The sequence below is a fragment of the Copadichromis virginalis genome, linkage group LG11 (genome assembly GCF_057382275.1).
Source record: "Copadichromis virginalis isolate Kocher_CV1m ecotype Utaka linkage group LG11, C_Virginalis_male_GT1.1, whole genome shotgun sequence".
Lineage (NCBI taxonomy): Eukaryota > Metazoa > Chordata > Actinopteri > Cichliformes > Cichlidae > Copadichromis > Copadichromis virginalis.
The window spans coordinates 29,357,685-29,379,312 of NC_140628.1; the positions used below are offsets into that span (position 1 = coordinate 29,357,685).

Sequence of the window (21,628 nt, forward strand, 5' to 3'; positions counted from 1 at the left end):
TTCGGTCAGCTGAGCAACTGTTGCTTTCAGTCCCAAAGTCACAGCTAAAGCTTAGAGGAGACCAAGCGTTCTCTGTTGCGGCGCCAATGCTTTGGAATAGCCTTCCTCTCCATATTAGAGAAGCTACATCAGTGCCAGTTTTTAAGTCCAGATTAAAAGCCTATTTTTATTCCCTGGCTTTTAAGTCTGTGGGTGACTGACATTTTTTTAAAATTAATTTTATTGCTATTTCTGGTTTTTGCTATTACTATATTTATATTGTACAACACTTTGGTCTACCAGGTGTGTTTTAAAAGTGCTATATAAATAAATGATGATGACTATTAGAGAGTACTGTAATTAAAAGGCTTAAATTATCATAAACAAATTGTATTACCCACTTGTTAAATAATTATGGTGCCTATTGTCCTCCTTAAAACGGGACATTTTATGAAACAAACGGACACCAGTTTGCTCCAATAAAACTCTTCAAAAATTTATTTACAGTACAAAAATGAAAATTTACTATGAACTTCTATGAATGGGCAAAAATAAGAATGGTGCATACAGATTCCAGTAGTGCGAGGGAACACAACAGCGTTAATAATTTTTCCTGCACTACAAGCAAAGACAAAAAAAGGAAAAGGAAATATCCTTACATCTTATACTGCAATGTTTACTCTGACAATAAAAATGCTTTTTAAACATGAATCTAGAGTTCACATTCCAATAATGTAATGTACACTGACACATATAGCATGGACATAGACAATTAGCTATGCTTTGCACTAAGTGCTGTGGTGCAAAAAAAATATAGAATATATAACTATAGATTGGTGAGATATCTTTATCTGTCACTGAGCACATCTTAATGTAATGCGAGCAATGTGAGATGTAAGATCCGTCACTTATCACATAGACATTATACAACCTGAGAAAAAGTCTTCTTTGAGACAGCTGTGGCAGGTTCAAGCAAGAGATCAGTAATTACACAATATACACCAACAAATCCTGTTCCATTACTTAAATCAGTTCCTGCATTTACCAGTTCAAACTTATTGCTCCATTCCCTGCAGAAACAGTTCTTTTTCTGTTGTTGTTTTTGATGATGATATTATCTAACCTGAATGAACTTCGGCAATCAAGTACTTTGGAACAATTTACTCATCAAGGCCCTCGTCTTCCTCTTCCTGCTTGGCGTCTACCTCGGTTGTGTCTGAGAACTCGTGAAGCAGCACGTATTCACGGCTGCTGAAGCCAAATTTTATGACATCTTTTTCTTTGAGTTCATAGTACCGCTGGGGCTCGATACGCTGGTTGTTCAGATAAGTGCCATTGCCAGAGCCAAGGTCAATAATGTAAGGCTTTACCCTCCGGCCCGTGGTGCCATCTGCCCGCGTAAACTCCACCAGTCTGTAGAAATGAAGACAGAATGGTGGACATGATCTATTTGCAAATGGGGATCACAACTAAAGAGTCATTCAACATATTGGACAACAACAATAGTAAATAGTAATCACCACAGATCGAGCATGCTTTTCAAACAAAAAGAAAACTAGAGTAAAAAAATAAATAAAAATGTGCTGATGACTGTTCTTCCTACCTGTACTGGAATACTGCATGTTGCTTGGAGCAGGATGGGTGATCAATCGGGATATCAGCAATTCTTCTCTGTCGCCCCAACAAATAGGCACTCTGTCTGTGAATGTACATGACTGGAAGAGCCTCATCATTCTTGAAAGGGTACAGTCGCCATCGGCGCTTCGGAATCCGAGCCTCAGGCGGCTCGTTGTACTTGATCACCACTCCCCGAAATGTGTTTGTGTCTTCTGTGAGTGCCCCTGAAAGTTCAAAGTTTGGCTTCTCTTTCACAGCAGGAGCAGCGCTTGCCTCATCACCCTCTTCTTCTGACCTCCCCAAGTCTCGCTCTTGGTTTTCTTCACGTCGCTGGCGATTTTCCCTGCGTCTCTCATCTTGCTGCTGTCGTTCAGCTTGTTGAGAGGCAAGAGCATTTCGCTCCCTATGCCTCTCCCCACCACGCTCTCTCTCCCGTGGCCTATCAGATTCCCACCTACTCCGTCTGTCCTCTGGTTGCTCATTTCTTCTTCTTCTCTCGTCGCCGCTAGCTCTATGCTCATCCCGTTCCTGTGACATATATTTACAGAATACTTACACAGTTACATTTTTGAGTAGTTAATTATGTTGTACTGCATTACCCTTCAGTATGGAATAGTGGGCTCTAGTTTGTTTGACATATATTGTCATTACTGCCAGATGCCTCTGAAAAACATTAAAAATGGGACAACTGTAGACCAATGTTGGGTCTCTACACAGAAAACAGACTGCCTCAGACTGTTAGTACTATCTGACTAGCACTTGGGTTACACAAGCTTCTGTGTGGTAAATTCCAGATGAGTACTTTATACCACCTAGATCACTTTATACTCCAGTGGTGCTGCTGAATTGCAAAATGTTTCCCAATAATTTGAAACTAATCACCCGCTTTACTCTGACATCCCCGTGGTGAGGACTACGGCTTCTCCTTTTTCTCGGAGATCTGCTGCTTCTTCTGGCGGGAGAGGTTCCCCTTCTACCTGGTGAACGGTCCCTCGTCCTTGCAGGTGACCTAAATGAAGAACACAAGAGAGTATTAAGCGACCGTTCACACGACATTTCCCACCGTTGAGATGCAACTAGTGGCTGTAGCTAGCCCAAGTAAGTACTACAGCGATATACTCAAAAAAACTGACTCTGTCACGGTTGTCAAGTTGATCAATATGACACATGTGGCAAAATTAAGGTGGTATGATAACTTTAGTGCACACACCGACTCGTTCCTCCTCTCTGTGGACTGGAGTTGCCGGGGGATCTCGACCTGGAGCGGCGTGATCTCTGTGGCCTAGCAGGGCTCAGTTTCTCCTGCTTTATCTTTACTTCGGCTTCACGCTCCGGACTTTCTCTTCTCCTGTGTCGCTTCTCTTTGGCCATGCTTAAAATAATTCTCTCAAATCGACCGTTGTATAACCTAAAAAGCATACATTTTCAACCACACCACTGTATGTACAAAAAAAACAAAAGCCTCGGCATGTAACAAACTTCGCCCGTTACGCCGAGATCACGCACTTCCGCTTCCCGAGGTTCACCGAGAATTAAGCTCCGCCAGTGTCCATGTCTCACGTTGGTTCCGACATGAGATGCCGGCCAGTTTATTTCCTGTACAGCCTAAATATTTAGTGTATTGAAAAAGCTGGCACATTCTTTCATTATTTACATATTCGTTTAACACACATTACTTTTACTTGATGCAGCCAGTAAACACAAAACAAACAAAAAAGGCATAGTAAAAGTAAAAGATACACAAGGTGGTAAAAGTAAAAAACAAACAAACATCCCACTTGGCTCTTTTAAATAGATTTTTTAAAATACTGATAAAAATGCATTTATCTCAAAAGAATTTTTGAAAAAAAAGTGTCACTAGCCTGTACTCCTGGAGCTAAGCGCTGATTCCGCTCGCACACATTAAAACGTAACGGACATTGTTGCCAAGACAACCCAAACAATGAGCGTGAACTTTATGTAACTAAACGCTAGACCAAGAAGTTTCAGGTTTTACTGTATAAGTTTATTCTATTCCTCTATTGTAAACGACAATGATTCCTCCAGCTGACACGCTGCTGAAATACGACAATCCAGTTCTGGTCAACAAAAGCACAGACAGAAAATCACCAAAGGTGAGTTTATCGAGCCAGCCGTGTTTATGGCACAAGTCTCAGGGATAGATTTGAGATTAATGTAAAAGTTATGCTATCCAAGATCCCGAGAGTCTGATTAAAGCTTAATGCAATTATACTTACATCCACTAATATATTTGCATGCATACAGTTACAAGGTGGTTCTGTAAGGTGTATTTTATAATAGATTTACGAAAATGTATCAGTCATTTAAAAAAATCAAATCAGGGTAATAATATGTTTGTCTGATAGTTTATGAAACATCTGTCACTACAGGGACGCCCTTTGAAAGTAAGCCCTCAGCAGCCCATTGACTCTACACCTGTTCCACCACCTCCTAAACCAAAATCAGCATCTACTGAGGCTACTAAGCAGGAAAATGAGGAGCTCCTCAATTCAATCCTCCCACCCAGGTAGAGTTTTTTCTATCCATAGCGTGTTCTTCAGCAAGTTCAGAACTTTACAAATTTTCCTCTTACAGGGAGTGGATGGAGGGAAACCAACTGTGGGTGCAGAAAGTATCCAGTACACCTTGTACGAGAGCAGATGTGTTGCACCTAGAAGAACTCCTAAACACAAAACTGCAGCAAAGACAGGCCAAAGAAACAGGAATCTGCCCTGTCCGCAGGGAGCTCTATTCCCAGTGTTTTGGTAAGGAAGAAGCTGAGATGTTGCTGATTATAGAAGGTAGAATCAATACACATAAATACAATAAATCACATAAGTTTTTTTGTCATTCTTTTTCTTTTGAGATGAATTACTCAGACAGGTAACCATCAACTGCGCTGAGAGGGGTATGCTATTGTGGCTGGTCAGAGATGAGATTCAGATGACCATTGCTGCCTACCAGACCGTGTATGAAAGCAGCATAGCTTACGGCATGAGAAAGGCACTGCAGGCTAAGAAGGGCGAAGCTGATATGAAAAACAGAGTAAGGATATCAGGTTCCTTATGAGTTACAAATACAGGGTCACAATATATATTTTTAATACTAAGCAATTTATAGATGCTGGGAAACTTACTTCGCCACTCATGTAGTTCAGCTGTCATTTAGCTAGGAGTCCAGCAGAGAGCACAATTTCTCTATTTTACAGTTACTGTACAATGACAGTGGCTGCAGTGCTTTTTACAGGATTGACCCTGCATCAATAACAAACTCACACGTATGCGTTGTTATACGGGCAGATTTTGGAGCTAGAGAACGAGAAACAAGAACTGAAGAAGGCGCTGAATGAAGAGAAGGCTAAATGTGAAACAGTTGAGAAGATAGAAGCTGAAAAGCGACAGCTAGAGGAAAAGAGGCACGATGACGAGATCCAGTTCCTAAAGAGAACCAACCAACAGCTTAAGGTGACTTTTTCAATTACATATCAGAGAATAATTCTTGTAGATTGTGTTGTCTAAAGATTTCTTAACCACCCCTTTTTTCTTTTCAGGCTCAACTGGAAGAGATAATTGCACCAAAGAAGTAAAAAAACAAAAACAAACAAACACTTAGCTGGCATTTCTCTGTACAAGATTGTGTTCACTTGTAATTCATCTTATTGCTTAATGATACATTAAAGTAAAAACTTAGTGTAATTTACAAATGTTTTATTGTTCTGGCATAACAAGTACACTTCAAACAACTACTGCACATTGCTCTTGAACGTCAAGAGAGCAGTACACTTGTATATGATGAATGAAATGTCATTCAAATACAGTTCTGCACTGAGGGGACAAAGTTACAACAGTCATGAAGATAAGGCATCAAGTTGATTAAGACCACCTTAGTGTTCCACCTTCTGCCAACCTTTTTTTATCCCAATAAAAATAGCTTCAGGCTAATTTAGATACAGATTTCTTACATGTGTGTTTTATTTTATTCAACTCCAGTCTAGTGCTTCGATTTCTTGGTATTTTGACCTTCTGTGCCTGATGCTGGGATTTTTTTGTTCTTGTTCTTCACATTGTGAGTTTCATAATAACGTACGCCAACTTTCTTCGTCCTCTGAGCACGATCCATTGCTCTTCTCTGTAGAGAAAGAAAAGAGAAACAGAAGAGGAAAAAAAGTGAAATCTTCTTCTAAAAAAGACCAGAGCTTTTCATTTCCAATGTTACATCAGTAAGAAGAACATTCACCAGAGAAATCTGGCCTGTTTGACATCAGAGAGAACAAACACCGCATACCTGTTTAGACGTGAGTCTGTTCGGCTGGGCCAGGTCCTCACCCTCCTCAGCTTTCCTCTTTTTACCCCTCTGGTTTGGAGCTGAATTCAAAGAAAGATGAACAGATCTGATGTCACTGCCTGAATGTTAACTTGACGTACCCATTCAAATCTAAAGTTTGTGCAAAATATCAAGTTGATAAATATCAGTAATTGATTATTCTGTTGGAACTGCAGAAGGTTTATTGGACCTTAACCACATCTGATAAAGCCTTTCCCAAATTATTTTTACATCCAGAACCATACAAAGTCATAACAAACAAGCTGACTGACTACCTTTCTTCTGTGCTTGCTTAGTCGCTGCTGACTGTTTAGTCTTGATGTCTGTGAACACTTTGTCAGAAAGCGCCTTAGGTATCCTGTCCAAAGAAATGGAAAAAAGTAAATCATTACAAAACAAGGCAAACAGTTTATCCCTGTTGGGGTCAGCTGAAATGAACAGTAATTAAATTAGGCTCAGATTAACTATACAGCGGTTACTTGACTTTGTTCTTCAGTGTGTGCTGAAATTCAACACAAGCATTAAAGAACACAAAAGACACAAACGTTATGGCATCAAAATGATCACTGCTAGTCATCAGCAGCTTCAAGGCTGGTTAGCACGGACCACCTAAAATGCGTGGCATCTCTATGTCTGACAACTTCACATTACGTTACTGGACGAAACACAATGGTGGCAGTACACAAGACAAAGAAAATATGCGAGTGAGGTTTGGGCTTGAGCAGACTGACCGGATTGCAGAGAAGCGATTGGATTTGGCTCGGTCCAGAAACTGCTTGTACTTGGCGATTTTCACATCCAGCTCACGTATGACCTCCCGTGAACTCTTGCTGCCGTTTGTCTTTTCAGTCTGAGAGGTTGTGGGCTCAGAGATGTCAGTCACTTCATCAGCTGGTTCAACGCTTGTCGCATCTTCCTCTTTGCCTTCGTTTTCCTCTGTGCCCTCATCTTCCTCACCATCAGAGCCAGAAAAATCTGACATGTCCAGATCAGGCATGTCCATGGGAACTAAGTCTTCCTCGCTGAACTCTGGAGCCACACTGATTTTGCCAAAGTTTTGTCTGACATTAGCCAGAATCTTCTGGACCTGTTCCTTCTGTCTCTGCTGTTCTTCCTCACGTTCCTCTGAGATGGCGTCCGGATTGTCTGGTTGTTCCTTCTGCACATGCTCTACTACCTCCGACGGTCCTGCAACTGGCAGTGGCTTCTCATCCTAGCGAAAACACAGCAATAAAAACAGGTTTACACTGAGGGCACAGTTTGGTGCGCTTAAAAAGCCCTAGAGAGAAATTCAGTGTAATCTTACCTCTTGATCTCCTTCAGGTCCAGGGGGTTTCACAAAGAAGGGGATACGTCCTCTCTGCCAGTCATTCAATACCATTTTAGAGACTGTGGCGAGATCTGGCTCACCGCCCTGTACAAAAACAAGAAGAGATTGCTAAGACATCTTAAGACTTAGTGATTTAAAGCTGAAGTAGGCAGCAATAAATAAATACATTTAAAAAATATATATATATCTAGTGTTTCAGAGGCAGCTGTAGCCCTGCAGCTCTTCTGGACTCTATTTTCAGACTTAAACATTTGGCAGTGAAAGGAGAGAGTCCAAGCAGAAAGAAAGTTTGGCGGTACAATCAGTTAAGCAGAGAGTTTCCATCTGGTAAATAAGAGCTCATCGTGTCCTATGTGGAGAATGAAGTGAATGTAACTTTTTTAAATGCATACACAGCACATACATAAGACCCAAGCTCTTCAGGGGGGGAGGGCTGTTTTTGTTTCAGTCCTGCCTTCTCTAGATTTCTGCCTACGCCATATTTCAGAGAAAATGTCAAGACAGTACAGCATTTTTAGAGAGACATAAGGCTCAAGGAGAGTCCTAAATTCAAATACATGGGAGAAATGTGCAACAATGAAGTTGGTAGGAACACAACTTTAAGGGGAAAAATGTTTGTAAAACCTGCTTTTGCAGCAAAGTCAGCAGTCATTAACTTCCCCACAAAACTACACAGAGGCATTAAAACACTTGTTTCTAGAAAAACAGCACAATAAATACCCAAGCTGAAAAATAAACCTTAACCATTACCTCTTACACATACAATGAGTTAAAATGCTCCATTGTAGCTATAAAATTATATATTTTTTATATCATCAGAACTTATAAAGCAAATGTTTGGAAAAAATATACAAAGCAGTTTTCAAGTATAGCCTCTAAATAAGAAAATGAACCTTCAAAAGTTTCCCTGTGCGAAACGCCAGTTTCTCAAGAAAGTCATCAGCACAGTTCCAAGTAGGGATGCGGTAGGTCTTCTGAATGTATTCTGGTTTGGCCCGCTCCAGTACTGCACCGATGTGCTCCTCTGGGTTCTTGATCTTTTCCACTTGAACCTTTGCAAAAAGGGGAAAGAAAAAGATGAGTACTTTAAGACGTGAACGTGCAACCTTTCAGTTACACTGACATTAAGGGTGAAATGCTGAACCTCGGATGCCCCACAAGGATCCCGAGGATCAGAAATAGAGCAGATAAAGACATTTTTAAAAACAGTTGGGTATTAGTATTATGAAGCCCAAACCACTTTAAAGTCTCAGTTCGTTATTCCCCGAATCCTCGAGACTGTTAAAAATACAACATTAACAGTTCGGTGAATTATACTAAGTTACCAGGACACCATTTCTCGGATCTGTGCTTAGATTTTCAGATGTTATTGTTTTTCCTAGTTTTATGGGAAGTCCAAATAAATTCACCCTTCTTATTATACTGCAGTGGCAGACATTAAAAAAACTCAAATTAATTAATAAAAAAAAAAAAATCAATTGGAATAAACTTTAAAAAACAGACTTACTACTCCTTTCAAAACAATATCAGATTCACTGTCTTCTGAGGGGTAGACAACACCAGGGCAGTCAATGAGGAAGATGCGCCTCATCAAAGTGATGTACTGCCACACCTTAAACAAAAGAGAGAGAAAGATTAACGCTGTATGTGTGGTCCATGAAATTCTGTTTCACAAACGATGAGAAACACATTTCACCTTGTTGGTATCATTTGATATAAAATCTTAAAACAAGGAAAAACTGCTGAAAGAATTATAAGTGGGAAAGCAAAATGTACGTGATCTATGAAAGTGCTACGGATCATAACCTTGTTTGGCTTTCGTAATTGCTGAGTATGTGCTGAGAATAAAACACAAGGTGGGAAATAAAGCACTGCTGGCCACAGGCCTATGAGAGTCACTGGATAGGTGTGCAGAAAAACTGCTCAGTTACAGTCCAAGCTTACAATTTTGGCTCTAAAGGTAAAGCCATTTTCCCCTGACTTTCCCCTTGACCGGTCTTTGTACGCCAAGGTTTCAACCCTTCATTTGTTTCCAAAAAGGATAAACAGATGAAGAGAGAGGAAATGAAGGATAAAAAATGGTTGTTTTTACTCTTTTACTCTCCACTTAGTTTTTCAGTTATATTTTTAAAAACAGAGGGTAGACTGCTTCTGTTATTGAAGCCATCAACATTAAGCAGCAACGGGACTTTGACTAAACCCAAAATATAATCATGTGAACCTAACTACTGTATAGTTAATACGATACATTGATTTTACCTTCGTTTCTCCAGCGAGGGGTGCAACATTGCAAACCTTCTTTGACCTCAGAGTGTTGATGATCGAGCTTTTTCCAACATTTGGATATCCGATGAAACCCACACTTATTTGTTTTTTGTCTGTGTGGAGCTGCGTGAGGGAAAAATAAAGTCAGGAAGTCTTTGTCTGTCCTCTTTGAAGGGATGTAATTCCTCTGTTGTCTCTTTCAAGCTTTTCTCAAGTATGCTGCCAGGGCAGTCAGGGCAATACATAATCTAATGTTATGGTTGTAACTGTGTGGAACACAGCACAGTTTTGGGACAATGAAGCATTCTTTGTAGTTTAGCCTCTGTAGACCACCACAGTGGATAAAAAAAAGTGCTTCATTTCAGCTTTAATTCAAGTGGTTTAACAAAAATGCACCGAGTTAAATGTTCAGGAATTACTGCCATTTTTATACACAGTTCCCCATTTTCAGAAGCTGAAAAGTAACCTCAGAAAGACAGCCTGAAGTCTAGAACTAATGGACATCACCAGATGCTGCATGTCCTTCTTTCACATGGTGTACCAGGCCTTTACTGCAGCTGTCTTCAGCTGCTGCCCTCTTTTGAAAAACAGCTTCAGTTTTGTCTTCTGTAACTCAAAAGCATGTTCATGTTGGGTTGAGATCAGGTGACTGTCTTGGCCAGTGAAGAATATTCCATTGATTTGCCTTGAGAATCTCTTGGGTTTCTTTTGCAGTATGTTTTGGATCATTATCCATTTGCGCAGTGAAGTGCAAATTCATTTTGCTACTTATATCAGCAGTCACATCATCAGTAAACACAAGTGGTCCATGTCCACTGGCAGCCATACATGTCTATGTTATGACATTGCTTCTACTATGTTTGAAATATAATGTGGGATTAATCAGCTCATGCGCTGTTTCTCTCCTTCTCTATACTTTTCTCTATCCATTACTCTGATAAACGTTCATCTCGGTTTTCAGTGATTTGTTTTCCAGAACTGCGGAGACTCTTTCACATGTCCTCTGATATGGTCTAACCTGCCCTTTTAATGTTTGTAACCAGTGGTTTGTACCTTGTTGTAAATGATCCGAATAAGTTATCTGTTTAATTTGTCATGGAATAACAAAGGAACGGGACTCACCTAACCATGAAACTACCTTTCAGTCAATTAGCCAATTACATTTGAGCCTCTGAAAATGGGGGACTGTATATGGATGTGATTTATAAAAAGTTAATGCAATACTTTTGGTAAACCCCTTGATTTAAAGCAGACAGCCTGTCAATCTTCAGTTACAGCTTGATTGAAACTCCACTGTGGTGGTTTACTGCAGCTAAATTAATATATTGTGTCAATGTAAACTACTTAAAGACCTAAAAGCATATTTTACAGTTTAGTAAAGTGTTTAAAAATCGAAAGGAAATATGATGCAAAACAATAATATCGCACAATTGACAAATCAATGTAGCTTGTCATCAAACAGATATGTTTATTCCAATGTTTGTGATTCTAACATTAACACATTAAATACTGCTCATTAAATGCCTACAGTGTCCCAGCTAACCTAATTAAGCATCAGATATTGTGTTCACAGCTATATACACATTAAGTTGTTACAAATTACTACCAGTTGACAAATCTATTATCTTGCACAACAACATGATGATAAATGTATTTTTTAAAACTCTATATAATAAAACAACTCAAATATTTTATTTGTGAAAGTTTTTGCATTTCGAACAAAAAGCATTTCTTACCTTGCCAAACTGCCTGAGCAGCTGGATGAGAGAGCCCTTACCAAATGAGTTTGTGAGGCTGGCGTGGAAAGCCAAAGTGGGATATTCTTGAGACAGAACAGCCACCCAACGTTTCTGGTTTAACAATGAGCAGAGACCAAGTTTAATACTAAGAAAAGCAACTACAACCAGTCATACAGGAAACCAGGGGGGTGTGCTGTAAATATCTTACCGTGACCCAGGTGGGCACAAGGTCACACTTGTTTAGAACAAAGATCAGATGTTTCCAGGATTTCTCTTTCTTTAGATACGTTTCAATGCTCTTAGACCGTGTTCCCATAGGATCTCGGGCATCCAGCACTTGGATGATGACATCAGATGAGTCAATCACCTGTAAAAATAAAAGAGGACTCGAGAATGACCACACAACACTTTACTGCACTAACATACTACACAAGGTGGAGACGATACCTTGTAAAGTTCTCCCCAGATTCTCTTGGACTGACCCTTTTTGAAAATCTCCTCACGTGCTTCCGCCCTTTAGTGAATAAAAAAGTAGCAGGGATTTAACGACACTTTAAATGCATTTAAAAATGCATTTAAAAACAAAAAAAACAAAGAAAGAAGAAACAAAAAGAAAATTCTTACCGGACCCCTGTGTCCTCGGTAACCAGGTCTTTGTCATTTTCTGCATTATAACTTAGGGCTGAGGCCTCAGCTTGCTCTACAAGGTCCTTGACATCGCCCACAACAAGACTGGGCCTCTTCCTTTGAGCCTTAGGTCCAAAAGTGTTCTCAAAACCCTCCGTGTCTAGAATGTGAACCTTAGAGTTCTGCAATTATAGAAAGATAGAACATTTTGTGATAAAAAAAAAAAAAAAGTTTTTATATTAACAGTGAATAGCTCTGCCAGCAATATACTTACAGCAGGACCTTATATCATTTATTTACAAAATCAGATAGAATTATGACTGTGGTTTTATTAAGTTTGGACTTTGTTCTTTCCAGCATGAACAACACACTTAAAGGATCCAGATGTTGAAGCTGGACTACAAAATCCATTTAAATTAAAATTATCATGCTGTATTTAAGCAGAGAGGAAACATAAAGCTCTTTTTTTTCCAATGTTAAAACACAGTTTGTGATACAGTCACAAACAGCTCTCCAACAGTTTCAGTCAGAAACACACAATAAATGAATATATTAAACAGAACACCCAAATATGCGACAAAGCCAGTGAAACAGCAAAGACTATGCCAGTGCTGATTAAGTGTTCCAGCGATCTTAAAACACACGCCATACCTCTATTGCAAAACTGCCACGAGGGGTGGAGGAGCAGGTTAGTCAGAAACAACACTGTTTACAGCCTCAGGTCACCTCAACTATCTGCCAAGAGGTCCTACAAAGCACTCTGGTTGTTTGAAAACACATTTTTCTGACTGAACCACTGGCTCTTGCTTAATTTGTCTGCCTTTTGGAGCAATATCATTCCACTGGTCATTCAGTGATCATACATTAAGATTACAGAGCACTTTCATACTTTACTAGCACTTCTGTGCCATTTAGTTACATAATTGTAATATTAATAAAAATAATAAAAGGTCATCTTCTGGTAACCCGGTCATGAATTAAGAGATTATTTTGAACTCTTTCACACTCTAAGAAATGCCTCAACTTCATAAGGGACTATAGCACATGGCACAAGAACAAGAACTGGATTTTATTTAGAACTGTGTTGGTTATGTTGAAGGGAAAAAAAATCCAAGTCTGGATGAAGGCAGCTCTCTCATGCCTAGCGTAAGCCAGTACATTCAGGTTCACAGTAGGGCAGAGGAAAAATTGTATGAGGATTAAAGTGAGTCCTCTTATTCGTCTCACCTCATGAAGCCTCAAGAAAGAGTTTACTCACACAGACGAAAATAGCTATGATCTTTATCTGCATTACTTACTTTAGTCATTATTAAACGCATTCCACTTACTGGTTATTTCCTACTCAAATTTTAAACATGCCACTTGTTAACCCCTTTAAAAGAATCACTCTCTTAATCCCACTGTCGTAAGCAAGTTTAGACCCATGTGCAAAGAGCTATTTATATTTAAGCTTACAGAACACTTTAAATCACATACTTTATTTATTAATAACATAATCTTTGATTTTATTTTTATTTATTTATTTCTTCTTTGGGGGGGGGGGGGGGGGGTGTTTAAATCCCGTTTTTACTATGCATCACTACGACTGCCCCAGTCAGCTACTGTATCAGAAGATACACCAGACCACAACATCTTATAAAGTAACGTGAAGAAGTGTGTTTGCTAGAGCAGTTTCGGTTGATTTCCCCCCCCCCCCCCCCCACATGTAGCCCTTTACCTTTGATGTCTGCCTGCTTCGCTGAAATAAAAATAGGATACCCCAAAATACCCTGCAGCTGATTTACTTCAAATCCATGGAAACTTATCCTTTTAGCCTCAGCACGAACCACATTATTAGTTTCTCTTTTATTGAGGGTGCGTTGCTTATTAATGTTTGAAATAATGCAATGTCTAAGTTATTTTTAGACTCCTTACATTCTCAGCTGACCAAACAGCCTTACTTGCAAAGACAGCTATCTAATATTAAGTTATTCCTTTCTTCTGCGGCCTTGTTCTTTAAACATTAATTTTGTCACAGGCTCTGTGCCGACTTTCAGGTACACTCCATCCACACGGAAATAGAAAGCAGTGTCAGATGAAGTACACTCCCTGGCATCTGCAGTTTCAGAATCAGAATCAGAAGACTTTATTCACCCCCAAGAGGCAATTAAGAAGTTGCCTGTAAAACTCTGAGAAAGCAAGCTTAATAAATGCTGCCATTATACTGTTATCAATGCAATGCACTTTATTTTGCCAGGCTATTAACACATACTTGGAAAAGTGATATATTACATCCATCCTTGCTGACCTTTATTAAAATTCTGAGGTAGCCGATAAAGACTCGCCTCCACACCACAGCTGGAACCACCTAACTCCCCATGTGCTGCTGTTAGAGATCCTGGAAGGCTTACTTGTGTTTTCTTACTGCAGTAGTTGGCCTTTGTTGTCTGGGTCCCTACGCCCAGTAATGCCATGGTTAGACATCTCAGGCAAGCAAACTGTGTGTCCTCTTTTAAATCTCTTGTTTTTGTTTTTTACCCTTGTTGGCACAATTTGTTGTTTTGCTATTATTTTGTTATCATGTTTAGATCCCAAGGTTTGCATTTTAATTATACAGTTAGGTCTATACCTGACAGCGTTTCACATCCAGTTATTATTATTTATTTTTTCTGAGCCTCTGAAAATGGAAGACTATGGATAAAAATACATGTAATTCCTAAACAACAAATTCAATATTTTTTGTTAAACTCCTTGAATTAAGATGTCACCTCTGCAATTCAAACACATCTCAACTGCTTCATTTTAATTTCAGTGTGTTGGTGGTGACTGTTCATAACAATACATACATATATAATAAAAATCTTACAAGAATAAGCTTTAAAGCCTTTATACTCACATGGGCTTTGACTCTATCGTGCAAAAGGGACATAGGCAATTTGCTTTGTCTCATCACCACACGATATGGATCCTTCTTTACTGCCTCCATCTCCTCCTGGAATTTCTGGAGGGATGACTGCTTGATCACACGGGTATTTGCTTAAATACAGAGTATAGAAATATGGGATAGTCATATAATAAGAATAAAAATGATATGGTATTATTGTAGTGAACATTTTATTTTTACAAATTCAACTGACAATATTTCAAACAAGAGCAACATATGAGCAAATGGTATTACCTCCAATTTAATTAATTTACAGTATACACTATAACATACACAACAGTAAAGACATTTCTCACCAAACCATTTGATGTTAGGTTCAACTCTGGCAACAGTTCCCGGAGCTACTGTGGACTGGTACTGTAAAGGTTTGACGACTTTTCCACGGCTATCACTGTGGACAAAAGATCTCTCTAATTCTTGACACATCACTTACGTTACATTGTAACAGTAAACTATATCAATAAAAAAGAAAAGAAAAATATTTGCTTACCATCTTTGTTTTTGTCTGTACATATTCAGGCGCTTGATAGTGGCTCGGTCCCTCATGTTGTTTCCACCAGCACCTTTGGCTCGATCTGTCGAATAAATTTATGTTTACTTTAACGGCTCATTAACGAAACCCACATGTTATTACAATGCACTTACTTGTTAGTCAATTTATTGCAAGGGAAATACCATATTTATAATCAACTAAGGCCTCTGATTTTTTTTTTAAGGACCGTGCAACAACATTCATGTTTTATTACCTTAAACAGTTTTAAATGTGCTGAACAAATGACTGGGTTTCAGTGTAAGGTGCCGGTATAGTGCTGTTAACAGCTTATACAAACACGTAACTTTATAATTCCTATCAAGATATACTGCATTGCTAGTTATGACTACTAACCAGACACACCGTACACGTTCATTTTTAAAGGAGCATCATTTTCCACCCCAAGATTGCAGCTCAGATTTTACCGTAAATATGTTTAACTTTCATAAAACAGGTGTTTGACACGACAAAACTTAAAAGGCTATATCTTCCTACAGTACGCAACAGTGTAAGTTAAGTTTTAGATTCATCACACCGCTGTGAAGTCTTATTTTGATACGCAACGCTATTATTATCTAAAATAACGCAAATATGACTTTCTCTGACAATGACTAGCAACAATTAGCATTAGCTGTAAACAAGCAGTTTGGCTAATGGGAGAGTTAGCTCACCGGGGTTGCTGCTGGATGTTGAGGGGTTTATTGAGCTTTTCCCCTTGTACCGTGTCTTCACCATGTTGCCCTCTTACTCGGTAAAGCCTTCCACAGAAAAAAAATACGAAGGTGTCTGAACGGCGATGTTTTGTTGCCGTTATTCCCCTCAGCTCGAAAATGTACACCCTACACGTGTTCTTAGGGTGAACAGGAAGGACATCATCAATAGAGCGACGGAGGTGAGAACCAATCAGAAAGCTCCTGCGTGCGTACTTAGGCTGTGTCCCAATTCAGGGTCTGCACGCTTGAAGTACGCGCACTACGCGTACTACGTACGGTGCGTACTATAAGTACGAGAAGTGCGGAAGTGAGAGTCTTGTGAAATGGGACGGTCTGGCCTTCGTCGCGCTGTTCAGGTTGCCTAGCAACCATGATACTAACCGCGAGAAACGCGAGATAGTATGACATAAATGAAGGAGAAAAATGTTTTGTTGGTCATTTGGTCATTCATTTTTGTCATGACATAACTTTGATTAGTTGAGTATCTGAGGCTGAGACTACGGGACTGTAAAACATGATTGTTGGGCTTCATTTCTGTACTGAACAGTCAGTTCAAGAGTAGTTAGTAAATAACAATTAGCTCTTGTTGTTCATGAGACTAAAGTCATCTCACTGTGGTAATGTAAATATAATATGGCCAATATTATAGTATTGTCAGATATATATATATATATATATATATATATAAAAAACACATTTCCCACGTGTGGGACTAATAAAGGTTATCTTATCTTATATATATATATATATATATATATATATATATATATATAAAAAACACCCAGCACGCCCCTGCGGGCGGTTTATCCTTCAAGCTCGGGTCCTCTACCAGAGGCCTGGGAGCTTGAGGGTCCTGCGCAGTATCTTAGCTGTTCCCAGGACTGCGCTCTTCTGGACAGAGATCTCCGATGTTGTTCCTGGGATCTGCTGGAGCCACTCGCCTAGCTTGGGAGTCACCGCACCTAGTGCTCCGATTACCACGGGGACCACCGTTACCTTCACCCTCCACATCCTCTCGAGCTCTTCTCTGAGCCCTTGGTATTTCTCCAGCTTCTCGTGTTCCTTCTTCCTGATATTGCTGTCATTCGGAACCGCTACATCGATCACTACGGCCATCTTCTTCTGTTTGTCTACCACCACTATGTCCGGTTGGTTAGCCACCACCATTTTGTCCGTCTGTATCTGGAAGTCCCACAGGATCTTAGCTCGGTCATTCTCCACCACCCTTGGGGGCATCTCCCATTTTGACCTCGGGACTTCCAGGTTATACTCGGCACAGATGTTCCTGTACACTATGCCGGCCACTTGGTTATGGCGTTCCATGTATGCCTTGCCTGCTAGCATCTTGCACCCTGCTGTTATGTGCTGGATTGTCTCTGGGGCATCTTTACACAGCCTGCACCTGGGGTCTTGCCTGGTGTGATAGACCCCAGCCTCTATGGATCTTGTGCTCAGAGCTTGTTCTTGTGCTGCCATGATTAGTGCCTCTGTGCTGTCTTTCAGTCCAGCTTTGTCCAGCCACTGGTAGGATTTCAGGCAGTGCACAGGTTGGTCAGTCTGGTCTTGCAGTCTCGGCTGATTGTTCTGTCTACCAGTAGCTGGTGTTTTGCGCCTCTGGTATTCTTGCCAATTCCTTTCTGTGTCCCGCTCATGTATTGACCCATGTGCCTGTTCATCTTAGCCGATATGATGCCTGACAGGAGCTTCCATGTAGTACTGAGGCAGGTTATTGGTCGGTAGTTGGAGGGGACCGGTCCCTTCTTGGGGTCCTTGGGGATCAGGACCGTCCGGCCTTCGGTTAGCCATTCCGGGTGTCTCTCGTTAACTAGCAGCTGGTTCATTTGTGCTGCCAGACGCTCGTGGAGTGCAGTCAGCTTCTTCAGCCAGTAGGCGTGAACCATGTCGGGCCCTGGTGCTGTCCAACTCTTCATACTGGAGACCCTTTCTTGGATATCTGCCACTGTGATGGTTACTGGACCCTGTTCAGGGAGGTCGCTGTGGTCAGCCCTCAGATCCTCTAGCCACTGAGCATTGCCGTTATGGGTTGCATCCTTCTCCCATATGCTCTTCCAGTATTGCTCCGTCTCCAGCCTTGGTGGTGCTGTTCTCTTATTGTTCCCTTGCCACTGAGAGTACACCTTTGCTGGTTCTGTGGAGAACAGCTGGTTTATTCTCCTGCCTTCTATCTCTCTGGTGTACCTCCTCAAGCGGCTGGCCAAGGCTGTGAGTCTTTGCTTGGCAGTTTCCAAGGCCTCAGGTATGGACAGCTTGCTGTATTTCTTAGGCACCTTATTTGTCGCACCTTTCTGCAACTCCGTTAGTTGGCTAACCTCCCTCCGTGCTACTTTGATCTTGCCCTCTAGCCTCCTTCTCCATGGAGGGTACTGCCCCTTGTCGCTGTTCAACTTGTAGCCAAGCATCTCACTGATCACTGTTGCCGTATTGTAGATCAGCTTGTTAGTGTCGGTAATCGTGGTTGTAGGTATTGCCCGTAGTGCTGCATTAACATCATCTAGCAGACCTTCTGAGGGAACTTCACGTAATCTTGGTAACCGGCTACGCGGGATCCAGGTTTCAAGCTTGGCCATGATCCTATTTTTCAGGTCAGTTCCTCTCGCACTCAACGATCCTTCTCCTATCGCACTTGGGGCTATGTACCCAATCTCGGGTGGGGGTGATGATATCTCCCCCCTGACCTGGCGTCCTGACTCCTCCTTGCCGTAGCATTTGTGTTGTACCTCGTCAATCTCTAGCTGTGAGAGCAGTCCCTTCTTTCGAATGTTGGAACACTGAGCTACTAGTTGTTTCGCCGTCATTGTGGATGTTGGGTATCGAAGAATCCATAGGTCCCTCATCCTATTCATGTAGCCCCTTCCGCCGGGGTTACTTGCATAGTAGCATTCCAACAACGCCCTGTTTTCGTCTCTTGCCCACCGATGCCTTCTTGTTCCAGTAGCCCACTTTTCGTCAGGGTGCCCTGGTTCCTCAACACCTGACGCGGACGCGGGAATAACATCGGAGATCTCTGTCCAGAAGAGCGCAGTCCTGGGAACAGCTAAGATACTGCGCAGGACCCTCAAGCTCCCAGGCCTCTGGTAGAGGACCCGAGCTTGAAGGATAAACCGCCCGCAGGGGCGTGCTGGGTGTTTTATATATATATATATTAGAGATGGCACGATACCACTTTTTTATGTCCGATACCGATACCGATATCATAAATTTGGATATCTGCCGATACCGATATGAATCCGATATAGTGTTTTTTAATCAACAAAACTGTTTTTTAAATATCTTGCTGCATTTTGTATAAGTTCATACTCAAGTTTAAAACAACAACTACACTAAAGCTATTCTGTTATACCTGTATACAAAAAAAATATTTCATAGTTCAGCAATACTGATCAATCTAATAAACTTAAACCTACACCATCCTCCCTATTCTGGTATTTTAAAGAGTACTTAGCGTAAATATTAAGCAACCTAACTAACAGGGTTCCAACTCCCAGCAACAACATAAATAAATAAAAAATAGAGAACCACCCCTCACGCGCCACCTCATGATGCTTAATCGACGTAATCAACCTTAATTTGATGCAGTGTGAAAAAAAATGCACAGAAATCAATTATTTTTCAAGAAATATTAAATAGATTCAACATCTTTCTTCAACAAAATTGCAGACTGCACAGATGGTACCTTCCCAAAGTAAAAAGTACTATAGCTTACTAGGGTATATATATTAGACTTAATAGTCACTATATACAGTAATTGACTTCTATTCATTTTACATCAAATTAAAACTTTGGGTGTCAGATAATTATTTATTAAAAGCTAGACATTTTAAATGAGAATAAGAAAGAAAAGTCTGTCTTTGTGCCCCCTTTTCATGTTAATGCCCTATCGGCCCCCCTGGCTAAACTTTGCTAGATCCGCCCCTGCACAGTTACCAGCGTCAGCTACGTAGAAAAAGATCCTGGTGTAGAAAGTAATATTAAATAAATTCTAACAACAGCTTATCAAGCTTAAACGTGCTGCTGTTGTTCAGCCGCTGGTTTCCTCTTTCTGGTGCAAAGTGGGCCAAAAACAAACAAGAGAGACGGAGTCGCGACAGAAAAGCCGATCAGCTGATCAGTTTCACGATTGAAGTAGCAGCCGGAGAGCGAGAGGCAGTCGCTTGTTAAGCTTAACGTGGGAATGCTTTACAAACATTCAGAGATGGACTTACACACTTGCTTTACTTCTCTCGGGGATAACTTTGTCGGAGATGAAATGCCAGGTTGCTAGTGAAGCTCCACATGCTATCCAGACCACCGACAGGTCCCGCATGCCACAGCTGCTCTATCACGTGATGCCTACTGCTCCGACTGCTAACGTTCTGAGGTGAGTTACGGCGTGTTGCAAGTTTTGTGAGGTGCTTTCGTGATATTTAATGGATCGGATTACATTTTTTATTTTTCTCCGATATCCGATCCAGTAATTTAGGTCAGTATCGGACCGATACCGATACGTAATATCGGATCGGTCCATCTCTAATATATATATATATATGTGTGTGTGTGTGTAGAGGCTGAAAGTACAAACATCACTAATGTCACATAACTTTGCCGACATGTGGCCAACAGCAATGTTTTAATGTTCTTCATTATTAAACATTCGCACATAAATAAGTGACGTCATATTGAGTACTTACAGTTCACTCTTCGGCCGCTCCCTTCTGCCGTATTTTGCGGCAAAATTATCCACACCCACCGCCGCGCTGTGAATTGTGGGATATATGGGACCACGAAGCGTGCACGGACCACGCTTGATATTTGGGGAAATCGACGGCGCATTTGGAGTATGCATTTGAAGTACACTTCGAATTGGGACAGCCGTCGTCGCGTGGCGGTGACGTAATCACACTTAAAATGCGTACTTGAAGCGTGCAGACCCTGAATTGGGACACAGCCATTGGCTGTAAGTAAAGCCTGGAGGGAAATTATGGTTCTGCGGTGGTAACGCGTTGTCAGTCCGTGGACAGCTACTAACTGTCTACCTGCAGAGGGCGTCTGTTGAAGTACAGGGTGGGCCATTTATATGGATACAGCGTAATAACATGGGAATGGTTGGTGATATTAAAGTCCTGTTTGTGGCACATTAGTATATGTGAGGGGGCAAACTCCTCAAGATGGGTGGTGACCATGGTGGCCATTTAGAAGTCGGCCATCTTGGATACAACTTTTGTTTTTTCAATAGGAAGAGGGCCATGTGACACATCAAACTTATTGGTAATGTCACAAGAAAAACAATGGTGTGCTTGGTTTCAACGTAACTTTATTCTTTCATGAGTTATTTACAAGTTTCTCTTTGTTCACAGCCATTGACATGTCGAAGAGGTTAACACGTGAGGAGCGGATCGAAATTGTGTTGATATCTGGTGAACGCAGTAACCGGGTCATTGCAGCAGATTTCAATGCAAGACACCCTACGAGACCACCCATCTCCAATGCTACAGTTAGCAAACTGCTTGCTAAGTTTCGTGAAACTGGTTCAGTGTTGGATTTGCCAAAATGTGGACGCAAGAAAACTGTCACTAATGAAGA

General features: G+C 40.8%; 3 protein-coding genes across 6 annotated transcripts; 1 reads left to right on the plus strand and 2 right to left on the minus strand.

The window, feature by feature from the left end:
* Positions 1-459: 459 nt before the first annotated feature.
* On the minus strand, positions 460-3,521 carry snip1 (Smad nuclear interacting protein). Of its 3 annotated transcripts, none has more exons than XM_085471906.1 (5): positions 3,459-3,521; positions 2,807-3,004; positions 2,479-2,605; positions 1,583-2,124; positions 460-1,392 (listed from the first exon to the last, which is right to left on the minus strand). In XM_085471906.1, exons 2-5 carry the CDS (start codon positions 2,965-2,967, stop codon positions 1,140-1,142), a joined length of 1,083 nt encoding a protein of 360 aa, XP_085328032.1. In that variant the 5' UTR covers positions 2,968-3,004; positions 3,459-3,521; the 3' UTR covers positions 460-1,139. The 3 variants fall into 3 exon arrangements, with proteins under 3 accessions (XP_085328032.1, XP_085328033.1, XP_085328030.1); XM_085471907.1 differs by lacking the exon at positions 3,459-3,521 and adding an exon at positions 3,103-3,448; XM_085471904.1 differs by lacking the exon at positions 3,459-3,521 and having other exon boundaries at positions 2,807-3,448.
* Positions 3,522-3,616: 95 nt separating this feature from the next.
* dnali1 (dynein, axonemal, light intermediate chain 1) lies at positions 3,617-5,547 on the plus strand. The gene is made up of 6 exons (XM_085471908.1): positions 3,617-3,710; positions 3,987-4,123; positions 4,192-4,361; positions 4,463-4,641; positions 4,896-5,060; positions 5,147-5,547. Exons 1-6 carry the CDS (start codon positions 3,630-3,632, stop codon positions 5,180-5,182), a joined length of 768 nt encoding a protein of 255 aa, XP_085328034.1. The 5' UTR covers positions 3,617-3,629; the 3' UTR covers positions 5,183-5,547.
* On the minus strand, positions 5,287-20,893 carry gnl2 (G protein nucleolar 2). 2 transcript variants are annotated; one of them, XM_085471902.1, is made up of 16 exons: positions 20,737-20,893; positions 15,294-15,378; positions 15,100-15,194; positions 14,756-14,895; positions 11,878-12,062; positions 11,701-11,767; positions 11,462-11,620; positions 11,251-11,364; positions 9,509-9,637; positions 8,757-8,861; positions 8,143-8,301; positions 7,226-7,333; positions 6,651-7,132; positions 6,195-6,277; positions 5,881-5,960; positions 5,287-5,724 (listed from the first exon to the last, which is right to left on the minus strand). In XM_085471902.1, exons 1-16 carry the CDS (start codon positions 20,876-20,878, stop codon positions 5,587-5,589), a joined length of 2,271 nt encoding a protein of 756 aa, XP_085328028.1. In that variant the 5' UTR covers positions 20,879-20,893; the 3' UTR covers positions 5,287-5,586. The 2 variants fall into 2 exon arrangements, with proteins under 2 accessions (XP_085328028.1, XP_085328029.1); XM_085471903.1 differs by lacking the exon at positions 20,737-20,893 and adding an exon at positions 16,007-16,287.
* Positions 20,894-21,628: the final 735 nt, after the last annotated feature.